General features: G+C 47.0%; 1 protein-coding gene across 6 annotated transcripts in view; it reads left to right on the top strand.

Moving 5' to 3' along the window:
- Positions 1–14,373, top strand: part of LOC125447503 (microtubule-associated serine/threonine-protein kinase 1-like) — a 139,657-nt gene that overhangs the window by 54,793 nt on the left and 70,491 nt on the right. For all 6 annotated transcript variants that reach the window (XM_048521936.2, XM_048521934.2, XM_048521935.2 and 3 more), the window contains one exon: positions 12,962–13,050. In XM_048521936.2, the coding sequence (XP_048377893.2) occupies positions 12,962–13,050 (89 nt within the window). The remainder of the gene's footprint in view (positions 1–12,961; positions 13,051–14,373) is intronic.

Below are 14,373 nucleotides of genomic sequence, written 5' to 3' on the forward strand. Positions count from 1 at the left end.
ATGAATTGAAAAGAACAAGTTATATGCACTGTCTTTGATTTGCAGACATTAGAACTAAGTATAGGGATACCACATTCATGGCCTTCAATATCAACGTGATTGGAGTGCATTGTCCCCAGCTCCTGTATCAACAGGACCCGGAAGGCCGCTGCTTATGAAGGGTGTCATTTACTAACTGTATTACAACATGCTCCCAAGCCCCTGTGATATTCATAACCATCTGCTATGCCCACTATAATCCGAGCTTTAATTGAAATCAGGGATCTTCACCCACTTGTGAAATCTATTTCTTTGACCAAGTTTTTCATCATCTATCCCAATATGCCTGGCTCAGCAACAGGTTTTGTTTGATAAATCCCTCTCCTGTGAAGCACCTTGGGAGATTTTACTGCATTAAAAGCTCTCTATAAATGCAAGCTATTGTTGTTGCAAGACCTTACTTGACTTCAGTGGTAACAAAGTGTAGAGCTGGATGAGCTTGCTTGGTCTGCTGTGTTCATCCAGCTCCACACTTTGTTATTTCGGATTCTCCAGCGTCGGCAGTTCCCATTATCTCTTGACTTCAATGGTGTTCGATGCTGTGCCTGGCACCAATATATGCAGTAAAAATAGAGAATGCTGGAAAAATCCAGCATGCCTGCCAAATTCTTGGAGAGAGAAGCAATGTTAATGTCAGGAGTTCGATGAGACTGTTCTTTGGAACAGTTGCCGCGTGGACATAAAACACTGGTGAGTTTCTCCACAGTACTTTGCTTAGATCCAAAGTATTGAGGAGTTGCATATGTAGCTGCACCTGATTTTAACACAAGTGCCTTGGAAGACTGGCATTGTCAAATTTTCCTACGGCTCTGGAGCTGTGGTGAAATCATAAAGGCATCCAAGCAACAATGCTTGTCTTCAATTTCAAGGAAGTTGGGATGAAATCAGATAGAACTCAATAGAAAGTGAAAGATATGAAAAGGTGACTGATAATCAGGTTGTGACCTGAACTACTTGATAAGCCCTTTAAAACCCTGTCAGATCTTGATTATTTTACTATACTTTCTTCAGGGTGCAGTGACTCAATTTTTTGATTTAAAAAGACTAAATGCAAAATATATTAATTTCCCTGCCTCAGTGGGTAATGCTGCCCCTCTTGGTCAGAATGTTGCATTTGCAAATCTCACTCCAGAGACTTGAGCACAAAGACAAGACTAACACTTTAGTGCCGGTCTGAGAGGGAGTGCTGTACTGCCAGAGGTGCTTTCTTGTGGTGAGGCTTTAAACTGAGGCTCTGTCTCCCTCTGGGATGAAGAGAAAAGATTCCTCAGCATTAGTAACATTTCTCTGCACTCTGGCCAATATTTGGGTATTTGTTTTAATCAGGCTGTCCGGGGATGTTATGAAACACCTCTGGAACAGGAAGAAGTCACGACAGAGCCTCCTGACCAAGATTTATTTATGCTTTTATTTCTTTTTCCCCTAAACTGAGGAGATTCACAACCCTCGTTTATCTTTTTAACTTGGTTCTGACCAACATTTACTCTACAACCGACAATTACTTCTCTCATTGCTGTTTGCGGGAGCTTTCTGTGAGCAAATTGGCTACTGCTTTAGAACTGGGACAAAAGTGCTTAATTGTTTGCTCAGTACTGTGGGACATCAGGTGATTGTGAATGGACCTATATAAATACAAGTCTTTTCTAAGTGTAGACTTGCTTTGTGAAGCAATAACAGTTGGGAGCAATCCTAGTAATATGTGAGTGAGAGAAGCAGAGCACGTGGGACATATGCACAAAAAAAAGTAAAGAAGAGGGGGTCAGAAATAATTAGAGAATTGCAGAGAACAGTAGAGTGAGACAGGTCAGAGGTTACAGAATAAGATTTATCATCTTTCAGCCTTGCCTGTAAACTGCTTCCCATCAGTCTGCTGTTCCTTGCAGACAAAAACATCTGAAGGCATTAGCCGGCTTGGCTCAATCTTTCTAAATGATTATACCCTCTCAGTTCCAGCATCATTCATGTAAATCTTGCCCTTCCTTGTCTGTAAGATTCATTGACTGAGAATTGGGCAAAACTTACAACTCTGAAGCATTTTGAGACAACTTTACATGAGAGACACTATATAAATTTGGAGAGAGCCTAAAACGATACTACTTTTGTATTCAAGATTCCAGAAGGAGGGTATTAAATTGAAGCATCTAATATAATGTCTCTAAATGAAAGCAGAAATTGAGAGACAATCCTTTTAGGGTGAACAACTCCATTTCTCCCTCACCAGAGACTAATACTTCAAGTCTGGATTGACTTTCCTTCGGCCCTCTCTTTTATTTCTGATCTCCAGCACCTGTGGTGTTTTAATGCAGTGTTATTGATAGAGGGCAGAACTTAACAGCCACTTTAAGGCAGGGATTGTTCAACTAAGGGACTCTTATGGTGTAAAAATAGTGTCCCTACCCCTGGACTGAGTAGACCTGGGTTCAAGTCCCACCTATGTCAGTGGTGTGTAATGACATAGGATAAGAGCAAATTACTGTAAATGCTGGAATCTGAAAACAAAAGAATAACACTGGCATTCACAGAGGGTCAGGCAGCATGAGTGGAGAGAGAGAGAGAGAGAGAGAGAGAGAGAGAGAGAGATAACAAGCTAATGTTTTGAGTCTAGACAACGCTTCATCAGAGCTGATATGGAGGGAGCAACTTTTATGCAATAGTTGGGGGGGTGGCGTGCTGGGGGAGAAAGGTTGATGACAGTGCAGATTAAGTGATTGGAATCATGTGATAACACCCCTGAACAGGTTGATTAGAAAAATAGGTCAAATTAAAACAAATTCAGCATCAATAATATAACCATCGCCCTACAAATGAAAAGGAGCTTAATGTTCCATCTGCAGTAATGAGGCTGATTTCTGTTTAAACAGACACTAAATCCACACAGAATAAAATGTGAGGCTGGATGAACACAGCAGGCCAAGCAGCATCTCAGGAGCACAAAAGCTGACGTTTCGGGCCTAGACCCTTCATCAGAGAGGGGGATGGGGAGAGGGAACTGGAATAAATAGGGCGAGAGGGGGAGGCGGACTGAAGATGGAGAGTAAAGAAGATAGGTGGAGAGGGTGTAGGTGGGGAGGTAGGGAGGGGATAGGTCAGTCCAGGGAAGACGGACAGGTCAAGGAGGTGGGATGAGGTTAGTAGGTAGCTGGGGGTGCGGCTTGGGGTGGGAGGAAGGGATGGGTGAGAGGAAGAACCGGTTAGGGAGGCAGAGACAGGTTGGACTGGTTTTGGGATGCAGTGGGTGGGGGGGAAGAACTGGGCTGGTTGTGTGGTGCAGTGGGGGGAGGGGATGAACTGGGCTGGTTTAGGGATGCAGTGGGGGAAGGGGAGATTTTGAAACTGGTGAAGTCCACATTGATACCATATGGCTGCAGGGTTCCCAGGCGGAATATGAGTTGCTGTTCCTGCAACCTTCGGGTGGCATCATTGTGGCAGTGCAGGAGGCCCATGATGGACATGTCATCAAGAGAATGGGAGGGGGAGTGGAAATGGTTTGCGACTGGGAGGTGCAGTTGTTTGTTGCGAACTGAGCGGAGGTGTTCTGCAAAGCGGTCCCCAAGCCTCCGCTTGGTTTCCCCAATGTAGAGAAAGCCGCACCGGGTACAGTGGATACAGTATACCACATTGGCAGATGTGCAGGTGAACCTCTGCTTAATGTGGAATGTCATCTTGGGGCCTGGGATGGGGGTGAGGGAGGAGGTGTGGGGACAAGTGTAGCATTTCCTGCGGTTGCAGGGGAAGGTGCCGGGTGTGGTGGGGTTGGAGGGCAGTGTGGAGCGAACAAGGGAGTCACGGAGAGAGTGGTCTCTCCGGAAAGCAGACAGGGGTGGGGATGGAAAAATGTCTTGGGTGGTGGGGTCGGATTGTAAATGGCGGAAGTGTCGGAGGATAATGCGTTGTATCCGGAGGTTGGTAGGGTGGTGTGTGAGAACGAGGGGGATCCTCTTGGGGCGGTTGTGGCGGGGGCGGGGTGTGAGGGATGTGTCGCGGGAAATGCGGGAGACGCGGTCAAGGGCGTTCTCAATCACCGTGGGGGGGAAGTTGCGGTCCTTAAAGAACTTGGACATCTGGGATGTGCGGGAGTGGAATGTCTTATCGTGGGAGCAGATGCGGCGGAGGCGGAGGAATTGGGAATAGGGGATGGAATTTTTGCAGGAGGGTGGGTGGGAGGAGGTGTATTCTAGGTAGCTGTGGGAGTCGGTGGGCTTGAAATGGACATCAGTTACAAGCTGGTTGCCTGAGATGGAGACTGAGAGGTCCAGGAAGGTGAGGGATGTGCTGGAGATGGCCCAGGTGAACTGAAGGTTGGGGTGGAAGGTGTTGGTGAAGTGGATGAACTGTTCGAGCTCCTCTGGGGAGCAAGAGGCGGCGCCGATACAGTCATCAATGTACCGGAGGAAGAGGTGGGGTTTGGGGCCTGTGTAGGTGCGGAAGATGGACTGTTCCACGTAACCTACAAAGAGGCAGGCATAGCTGGGGCCCATGCGGGTGCCCATGGCCACCCCCTTAGTCTGTAGGAAGTGGGAGGAGTCAAAATGATGACTGTATCGGCGCCGCCTCTTGCTCCCCAGAGGAGCTCGAACAGTTCATCCACTTCACCAACACCTTCCACCCCAACCTTCAGTTCACCTGGGCCATCTCCAGCACATCCCTCACCTTCCTGGACCTCTCAGTCTCCATCTCAGGCAACCAGCTTGTAACTGATGTCCATTTCAAGCCCACCGACTCCCACAGCTACCTAGAATACACCTCCTCCCACCCACCCTCCTGCAAAAATTCCATCCCCTATTCCCAATTCCTCCGCCTCCGCCGCATCTGCTCCCACGATAAGACATTCCACTCCCGCACATCCCAGATGTCCAAGTTCTTTAAGGACCGCAACTTCCCCCCCACGGTGATTGAGAACGCCCTTGACCGCGTCTCCCGCATTTCCCGCGACACATCCCTCACACCCCGCCCCCGCCACAACCGCCCCAAGAGGATCCCCCTCGTTCTCACACACCACCCTACCAACCTCCGGATACAACGCATTATCCTCCGACACTTCCGCCATTTACAATCCGACCCCACCACCCAAGACATTTTTCCATCCCCACCCCTGTCTGCTTTCCGGAGAGACCACTCTCTCCGTGACTCCCTTGTTCGCTCCACACTGCCCTCCAACCCCACCACACCCGGCACCTTCCCCTGCAACCGCAGGAAATGCTACACTTGTCCCCACACCTCCTCCCTCACCCCCATCCCAGGCCCCAAGATGACATTCCACATTAAGCAGAGGTTCACCTGCACATCTGCCAATGTGGTATACTGTATCCACTGTACCCGGTGCAGCTTTCTCTCCATTGGGGAAACCAAGCGGAGGCTTGGGGACCGCTTTGCAGAACACCTCCGCTCAGTTCGCAACAAACAACTGCACCTCCCAGTCGCAAACCATTTCCACTCCCCCTCCCATTCTCTTGATGACATGTCCATCATGGGCCTCCTGCACTGCCACAATGATGCCACCCGAAGGTTGCAGGAACAGCAACTCATATTCCGCCTGGGAACCCTGCAGCCATATGGTATCAATGTGGACTTCACCAGTTTCAAAATCTCCCCTTCCCCCACTGCATCCCTAAACCAGCCCAGTTCATCCCCTCCCCCCACTGCACCACACAACCAGCCCAGTTCTTCCCCCCCACCCACTGCATCCCAAAACCAGTCCAACCTGTCTCTGCCTCCCTAACCGGTTCTTCCTCTCACCCATCCCTTCCTCCCACCCCAAGCCGCACCCCCAGCTACCTACTAACCTCATCCCACCTCCTTGACCTGTCCGTCTTCCCTGGACTGACCTATCCCCTCCCTACCTCCCCACCTACACCCTCTCCACCTATCTTCTTTACTCTCCATCTTCGGTCCGCCTCCCCCTCTCTCCCTATTTATTCCAGTTCCCTCCCCCCATCCCCCTCTCTGATGAAGGGTCTAGGCCCGAAACGTCAGCTTTTGTGCTCCTGAGATGCTGTTTGGCCTGCTGTGTTCATCCAGCCTCACATTTTATTATCTTGGAATCTCCAGCATCTGCAGTTCCCATTATCTCTGATACTAAATCCACACAACTGTGTTTTATTGGCCTCATTGTCACTTTTCCAATTGTTTAATTGTCATGTAAATGGCAGGGATTAGAGGACGGCAACATTTTGCTGAATGGTAGCTCTTTACTGAGTGTTTGCATACAGAGGCTGTAAGTGTATTGCTGGTATTTTGGCACCTGGTCCTATTAAAATTATGTTGTGGAATTTAAGGCACCATCAATGGACCTACGGATGTATCCTCATGCATTCTTTAATACAACAGGACGGGGGGGGGGGGGGGACGGGCGGGGGAAGAAGGTGTATGAAGGCAAATGGAATACTTGTCTTTATTAGTCGAAGTATTAAATACAAGAACAAGAAGCTCTTTGAAACATTGGTGAGGCTGCAGCTGGAGTACGGTCTCTAGCTCTGGTCACCACTGTGGCAGGAGTCATTGAGGCCCTGGAAGACTGCAGTCTCATTACAGAGAGATGACTTTTAGTGGCTTAACCTGAAGGTCACCATGCCTCAGGCAGGGTCAAAAATGCAGTGACCTTGGGCATTGTGGGAACTGAACCTTCACTGTTGGCATCAGGCTGCATTGCAAAACAGCTGTCCAGCCAACTGAGCTAACTTACACCCCTCTCCCCATTCCTGCACTATAGGAAGGATGTGATTGCCCTAGATAGAGTGACAAGGAGATTCACCAGAGATTCAGGTATGAGGAGAGAAGGCTGATTGAAGTGTAGAAAATTATATTTGGCATGGACACAGATTTCCAGGTAGCACATTCCATATCTTAACTGCTCACTGGGTGAAAAAATTATTTTCTGTCATCAAGCTTGCTTCTTTCATAAACCACTTTAAAACTATTCCAGAGATAATGGGAACTGCAGATGCTGGAGAATTCAAGATAACAGTGTAGAGCTGGATGAACACAGCAGGCCAAGCAGCATCTCAGGACCACAAAAGCTGATGTTTCAGGCCTAGACCCTTCATCAGAGAGGGGGTTGGGGAGAGGGTTCTGAATTAAATAGGGAGAGAGGGGGAGGCGGACCGAAGATGGAGAGAAAAGAAGATAGGTGGAGGGGAGAGTCTAGGTGGGAGGTAGGGAGGGGATAGGTCAGCCCAGGGAGGACGGACAGGTCAAGGAGGTGGGATGAGGTTAGTAGGTAGAAAATGGAGGTGCGGCTTGAGGTGGGAGGAGGGGATAGGTGAGACGAAGAACAGGTTAGGGAGGCGGGGATGAGCTGGGCTGGTTTTGGTATGCAGCAGGGGAGGGGGAGATTTTGAAGCTTGTGAAGTCCATATTGATGCCATTGGTCTGCACCCGGTGTGGCTTCCTCTACATTGGGGAAACCAAGCGGAGGCTTGGGGACCGCTTTGCAGAACACCTCCGCTCGGTTCGCTATAAACAACTGCACCTCCCAGTCGCGAACCATTTTAACTCCCCCTCCTATTCCTTAGACGACATGTCTGTCATGGGCCTCCTGCAGTGCCACCTGAAGGTTGCAGGAACAGCAACGCATATTCCGCTTGGGAACTCTGCAGCCCAATGGTATCAATGTGGACTTCACAAGCTTCAAAATCTCCCCTTCTCCCACTGCATCCCAAAACCAGCCCAGCTCGTCCTCTCCTCCCACTGCATCCCAAAACCAGCCCAGCTTGTCTCCTCCTCCCTAACCTGTTCTTCGTCTCACCCATCCCTTCCTCCCACCTCAAGCCGTACCTCCATTTCCTACCTACTAACCTCATCCCACTTCCTTGACCCGTCCGTCTTCCCTGGACTGACCTATCCCCTCCCTACCTCCCCACCTATACTCTCCTCTCCACCTATCTTCTTTTCTCTCCATCTTCGGTCCGCCTCCCCCTCTCTCCCTATTTATTCCAGAACCCTCACCCCATCCCTCTCTCTGATGAAGGGTCTAGGCCCAAAACGTCAGCTTTTGTGCCCCTGAGATGCTGCTTGGCCTGCTGTGTTCATCTAGCTTCACACTTTGTTATCTTAAAATTATTCCATTTGGTTTTATTCCTCTTACGAGTGGGGACAGTTTTTCCCTGTCTACTGTATCCACCCTGCTCATGGTATTGAAAACCTCCTTCAGATCTCCTTTTATCTTTCTTCCCGACATCTTCGATCTGTCCTCATGACTGAAGTTCCTCATCTGTGGAACCTTTCTTGTAAGTCGCTTCTGCACCCTCTCTCGAAAGCAGTCACATCTTTCCTATAATATAACACCAAGAGCTGTACACAGTACTCCAGTTGAGGCCTGACCTGTGTCTTATATAAGTTCATATCATGTTCTTCCTCTTGCATGCTGTGCCCCTATTAATAAACCTGAGGATACTGTGCTTTACCTACTTCAACTGCTATGTCACTTTCAATGATCTGTGTAACATATAAACCTTTATATTTCAATCAGACCACCTCTCAATCTTTCTAGGCCAAGTCTACTCCATCTCTTCTCAGAGGAGAATCCCACATCCTCATACTAGTCCCATTCTAGAATTTTGGCTCAGTGATGATGCAGGGTCCTGGATTATATGACCGTGTTCTGTGTTTGGGAGACACTGTCGGTTTACCTCCCTAACTTCTAATGAACAGATCCCACTATTTTCTGAAGATGCTAGGTTCTTATGACTGAAAAATCCTTCAGATTCATTCAACATTGACAGATTTGGGAGGGAAGCGGGCAACCCCCAAACTGATTAAACCAGAAATGCGCTTCACAGATGAACAAACAGCAAGACTTAAACCAGGCCAGATGCTTTGTTACTTTTGTAGGACTCTCCAAACCACAGGAATAAAGGATTGTAGAAGACATCTCACTGTGGGGGATACATGAGGTTAATGTGTTCCAGCAGTGAATCAAGGAGTTGACAGAGAATTGAGTGTCTATTAGAAGGTGAGATGGGAGATGCCGTTTTATTAAGTGGATGTTTTGTGCTGATTGAGCCTGCAGACTGAAACACTACCGTGATTAATACAACTTCCTCTCTATCAGCTACTGATTTCACCTTGGCACATTTCATGAGACTCTTGTATCTTGCACGTCTGAAGATCGGTTCACTTGATGTAACTCGTGCTAAATTGACTGTGACCTTGCTTATGAGAAAGCAATAACTAAACTGATAGAGCAGTTGGGAATAAAGTAGACATTCTTGATTGTGCAACAAGGGAAGAAATGCACTGTAGTCTTCAGGTTGCAGGACCAAGGGAGTGGGACTAGTTAAATAGTTCTGCCAAAGTGCTAGCACAGGCTCAACAGAGTGAGTGGCCACATTTTAGGTTACCTCATTTTATATGTATAAATAAATAAATGTTGGCCTAACCAGCAGTGCAATAATTAATTTTTAAAAATGCCATTGAAATAACTCCAAAGAGCTCAGTATCCTGTCACCAAATCATCCTTTATCTACTCATAAACCCTCCGTGGCTTTAGCACTGCCTCATAACAAATCAGGCACCAGAGTCTCAGTATCTCTGATACTCACCCTTTTTAAGTCAGCCAGGGCTCCCTGATTGGACCAGTTTAACTGCCCCAACCGTATTGCCTGACATCCAGCTGACTAACCTTGATCCAAACACTACAGCCATGGTAAATTGTCATTCAGTCCAACTACACTTTACAGTTATGTACAGACCGTTATTTAACAACTTGTACTGTACCATATTTATTTATGTTAAGCAATAGATGTTACCATATAGAAAAGTGGTGGGCTGATTATCTGAAGGAAAGAGGTCAAATGTGTTACTGAGAACTTTAATTCTCTGCCTCTGTAGTGTTCATATTTGTGTCAATAATTTTGAATTATTGAAGTTATGAAGAAGGGTCACTGTGCCCAAAATGTTAACAGATGCTGCCAGGCCTGCTGAGCATTTTCTGCAACTTCTGTTTATGTTCCTGATTTACAGCATCCGCAGTCCTTTCGGTTTTTAATTTTGCATTATCGTTCAGCCTGTCATGTTTGCCTTTTCTTTTTTGGGGGTAGTATCCAATTCTCACACCGGGGTCAGGGTCCAGCTCAGTTGGTTGGCTGGAATTCAATGGAGTGGTTTGAGTACAGGCCAGGGCTCAAGCCAAAGGTCTGATTATTATATTGGAATTCCTGTTTTGGCCGTGTGAGATGTAGCGCGGTGAGTGGAAGGCTGGCTGGTTTCATTAATAGCCTCTTTATACAGGGGGCAAAATGAGCAGCGAAACTGAGTTGGGAGAATGGGTTGTGGGGTGCACATTCCCCACTCTAGTTAAATACTCTAGTTGTCAAGCATTTTCCCAATCATAGAATTAAGCAGCAAAATACTGCAGATGCTGGACATCTGAAACAAAAACAGAAATCACTGGGAAAACTCAGCAAGACTGGAGCATCTCTGGAGACAGAAAGCAAGTTAATGTTTTGAGTCCAGCATGAGTCTTTTCCAGTTCCAAAGAAGAGACATTCCAGACTCGAAACATTAACTGTTTCTCTGTTCATAAATGCTGCCAGACCTGCTGAGTTTCTCCAGCATTCTCTGTGTTTGTTTCAGGGAATATAATTTGTGTAATTCCTCCTCATAATGTAATCCTTGGAGCCCAGGTCTCATTGCAATAAATCAGCCCTCCAAGTTGATTTTAAATTTCTCACAAGGTGTGGAGATCACAGCAGTTTCAGGTGTGGTCTAACCAGGGTTTTTGTTCTAGCTGAAGCCTCCTCCGTATAACACAATATCAATGACTGTTAAAGGCAACTGTGACTAAACAAATAAAAATGATACTCCCTCCTAAAGAGTGTAAAGGATTGGTGGGTTTGTGAGTGACAGAATGGCATGACGGAGGATTGCAGCTGATACTTAATGAGCTACTTTCTGGGTTAATTCTGTTTAATAAACCCTTCCAGCTCAAAGGTGCTCATGACACAGTGCTGTGATAATCATTATCCGCTAGATATTAATTTGTCTCCTTGAAGAAAGGGAGTGACAGAGGTTATTATTTAGCATGTTTTTGGGAGGGTTGTTTGTTCTGGTGAATGGTCTTCAGTCTCTCTAAGGTGCTTGGAGCTGTTCTCTGAGATTCTAATTAACTGAGTAACACTAAGGGTGGATGTTACACTCTGAAGTTAGGAGAAAGGCTCATCGTTTAGTGATATGTGATTAAGATCTTTGTCTGGTCAAAGAAGCCTTTGTAATTACTGGGTCTTTTGTTCCTATTTTGGGAGCATGATGTGACAGTGAATCAGCGAGCACCCCTGTATCAGACACAGAGAGAGAGAGTCCCATTGTTTACACAGGAGAATGGATTTACCTTGCCCCAAGCAGCCTCAACCCAGTCAGAGGTCTGACGCCCACATCTTCTGTGTAGCGGGTTTCTGCAATCCAAAATGCCTCTTCAGGGCAGAAACAGAGACTTGAACTTGCGCGGCATGTTTTACAATCTCCCATAGTGCTTTATAGTGAAGTTAGTTCAGCGGCTGGCAACGTAGAGTGATGCCAACGGAAGTGGTTTAATTCCTGCTCCAGTTGCAGTTACCATCAAGGTCCCTCCTTCGCACTATCGCCCCTCAGCTGAGGTGTGGTGGCCCTCCAATTAAGTCACCACCAGTTATCTTTCTGTCACTAATGGGTGAACAGCCCTATTATCCTCTGGGTCTGTGGTGACTTTGTCTTTCCTTTACAGCTGAAATTTTGTTAATGTAGGGGGTGCCCTACCCAGTTTGCACCCGGTAAGTTCCCAAAAAGCATGTTCATGCATTCCATGGAGGGCTAGCTCTTAGCGTGGGAGTTAAATCCACAACTGCCTAATCCTGAGACAAGAGTTCTAGCTTCAGATCCAGGGCGTGATATCTCTGTGGCTTGAATACTCAACTGGAGGCTGACATTGACAGATGTTTTGTTGGCTATGGGTAATGAGGCAATAATGGTAGGGTGGAAGTCTTGTGGTGCGGTGGGTAGCATCCCACCTCTCCGAGTTCAAATCTCACCTCAGGACTCATTGGCAAACAGAATGTGGGTTTGGAAAATGTCTGAGTAGTTTGATTATCAGTCTGTGTACCCCTCCAGTAGGTTTGGTCGTATAGGTTAGGCAGGAAATGGCATAGTAGTATTGAGCTAGTAATCCACAGATACAGGCAATGCTCTGGGAACCTGGGTTCAAATCCCATCACAGCAGATGGTGAATATTGCTTTCAGGAAGAGTTAGACATGGTTCTTTAGCCTAAGGGATCAAAGCCTAAGGGAGAAAGCCAGAACAGGGTACTCAGTTGGATGACCACCCATGATCACATTGAATGGTGGAGCAACTCCAAAGGGCTGAATGGCCTACTCCTGCTCTATGATTAATAGCAAGCAGTAGGTGAGACAGTTTCCACGTCAACTATTCTCCAGAAGGCAATGGATAAACACTGCAGTGCTTTGCCAGTTATAATCATGGATTAATGGGTTGGAAGTCCATGGTGGTGCAGAGTGGGACAGTGACAGAGAAGGAAGGATTAAAGCAAAACATTGTGGATGTGGAAATCTGAAACAAGCACAGAGAATGCCAGAGAAACTCAGCAGGTCTGGTAGTAACTGTGGAGAGAGAAACAGAGTTAGTGTTTTGAGTCCAGTGTCTCTTTTTAAACTCCTTTTCAGGGAGGCACGGATGTTAGTTGCGGATCAATCAGGAGCAGGCTCAAGAAGTTGATTGGCCCAATCCTAGGAAAGGTTTAGATAGATATGGGCCAAATGCTGGCAAATGGGCCTAGATTAATTTAGGGTATCTGTTCGGCATGGACGAGTTGGACCAAAGGGTCTGTTTCTGCGCTGTATAAGACTCTATGACTGCTCTTAGGTATCTGATCTATAAATGTGTGCATGTTCCTGTTAATAACAGTTCTTGTTTTGCTCTGATTCTGTGTTACAGTTGTCGAACCAGCAACAGGAAAAGCTTGATTCTGACCAGCACATCACCAACTCTCCCACGACCTCATTCGCCACTCCCGGGCCACTTAGGTAAGACGTCAATTCCCTGCTGTTCAGCTATGGTGGGGATTAGCTCAGGGAACTAAGTGGGGCAGGGAAGAATACAAGAATGTGACAAATTTAAACCTGTAACCGTGGGATAATCCTCAAACTCTTCATGGCGTTTGGGTTACCAACCATATGGGACTGGCTCTGAAGTCTCCAAGAATTCAAGTCCATCTCTAGAACAGGGAGGGAGCAAAAATCAGGCAGAAAGATAATTAGAAGGCATTAAAAACTGGCTGAATGGATTTTGTTGAACCAGTGGGAGTCCCACCTCATTGTACCAGTGAAATCCAAGTGCAATCAAGCAATGAATTGGCCTGCTTATGTAATCAAAGTCCTTGCAGTGCCGGTACCCCACCCCTAGGAGTTGCCGATCAACTATGGACCAGTAATTCTCCACTGTCAGCAGTGCCACAGAACAGGTGGTTGCTGCAGATCATGCAGAAATCCACAAGGGTTTGATGTTGGGTTGTGTCTGGGGTGGGCGTCACTAGGAAGAGAGGCCCTAATAAAGTGGGGAGAGGGTGTCGGATACCAGGGTGTTGTTGAGGTGGCTTTCAACCCTCCGCCTGCAACCAAGTCACCCCCTCCCACCACGTATCCACCTTTCTGGTTCAGGGGCACTCAAGTGGCCATTGAGTGTCTGTCAACAAGGGACCCCCACTCCAATCTACAACAAACCATAGACAGGGTGGCCTTTGAGAGTAACAGGGAGGGGTGAGATCTGTGCGAGTCCTGTTAAATCTCTGAGCCACTATTAAATCCTTGATGACTCGGGGATAATTGCCTTTAAGCCATTCATTAACAAGTCTAATTGACATATGACTGTCAATGTTGAGATGCCTCTTTTCGGCCCTTGCTGCTCCCCAATCCTCATGAAGGTTGTGGCAGTTTACACAATTCATTCATTTTTCTAACCAACCCATTCAGAGATGTTATTACACACCTCTGGAGCAGGTGGAACTTGAACTCAGGCCTCCTGGCCAACAGGTACAGACAGAACTACTGCACCACAAGAGGGTCATGGCAGTTTTCACAAAGTTGGCGGTTGGAATTGGATACAGCTGCCTGATCCTTTTCTCAATTAGTTTAAATCCATGTCCTCTGCTTGTAGTATTTCACTCCCAGCCTGCAATCTGTGTCAATGATGGCAGGAGATGTAAAGTAGTTCACTTAATTTCCTCCAGCTTTTCCATCTTCATTCCTGAAGGTCGCAACCACATGGTTTAAGGTTAAGTAAGTCATGACACATTCTCCATGTGCCAACCTGGACTGTGAGTCTATTCAACTGTGAAAGGCAACACAGAT

The sequence above is a fragment of the Stegostoma tigrinum genome, chromosome 35 (genome assembly GCF_030684315.1).
Source record: "Stegostoma tigrinum isolate sSteTig4 chromosome 35, sSteTig4.hap1, whole genome shotgun sequence".
NCBI classification, from domain to species: domain Eukaryota; kingdom Metazoa; phylum Chordata; class Chondrichthyes; order Orectolobiformes; family Stegostomatidae; genus Stegostoma; species Stegostoma tigrinum.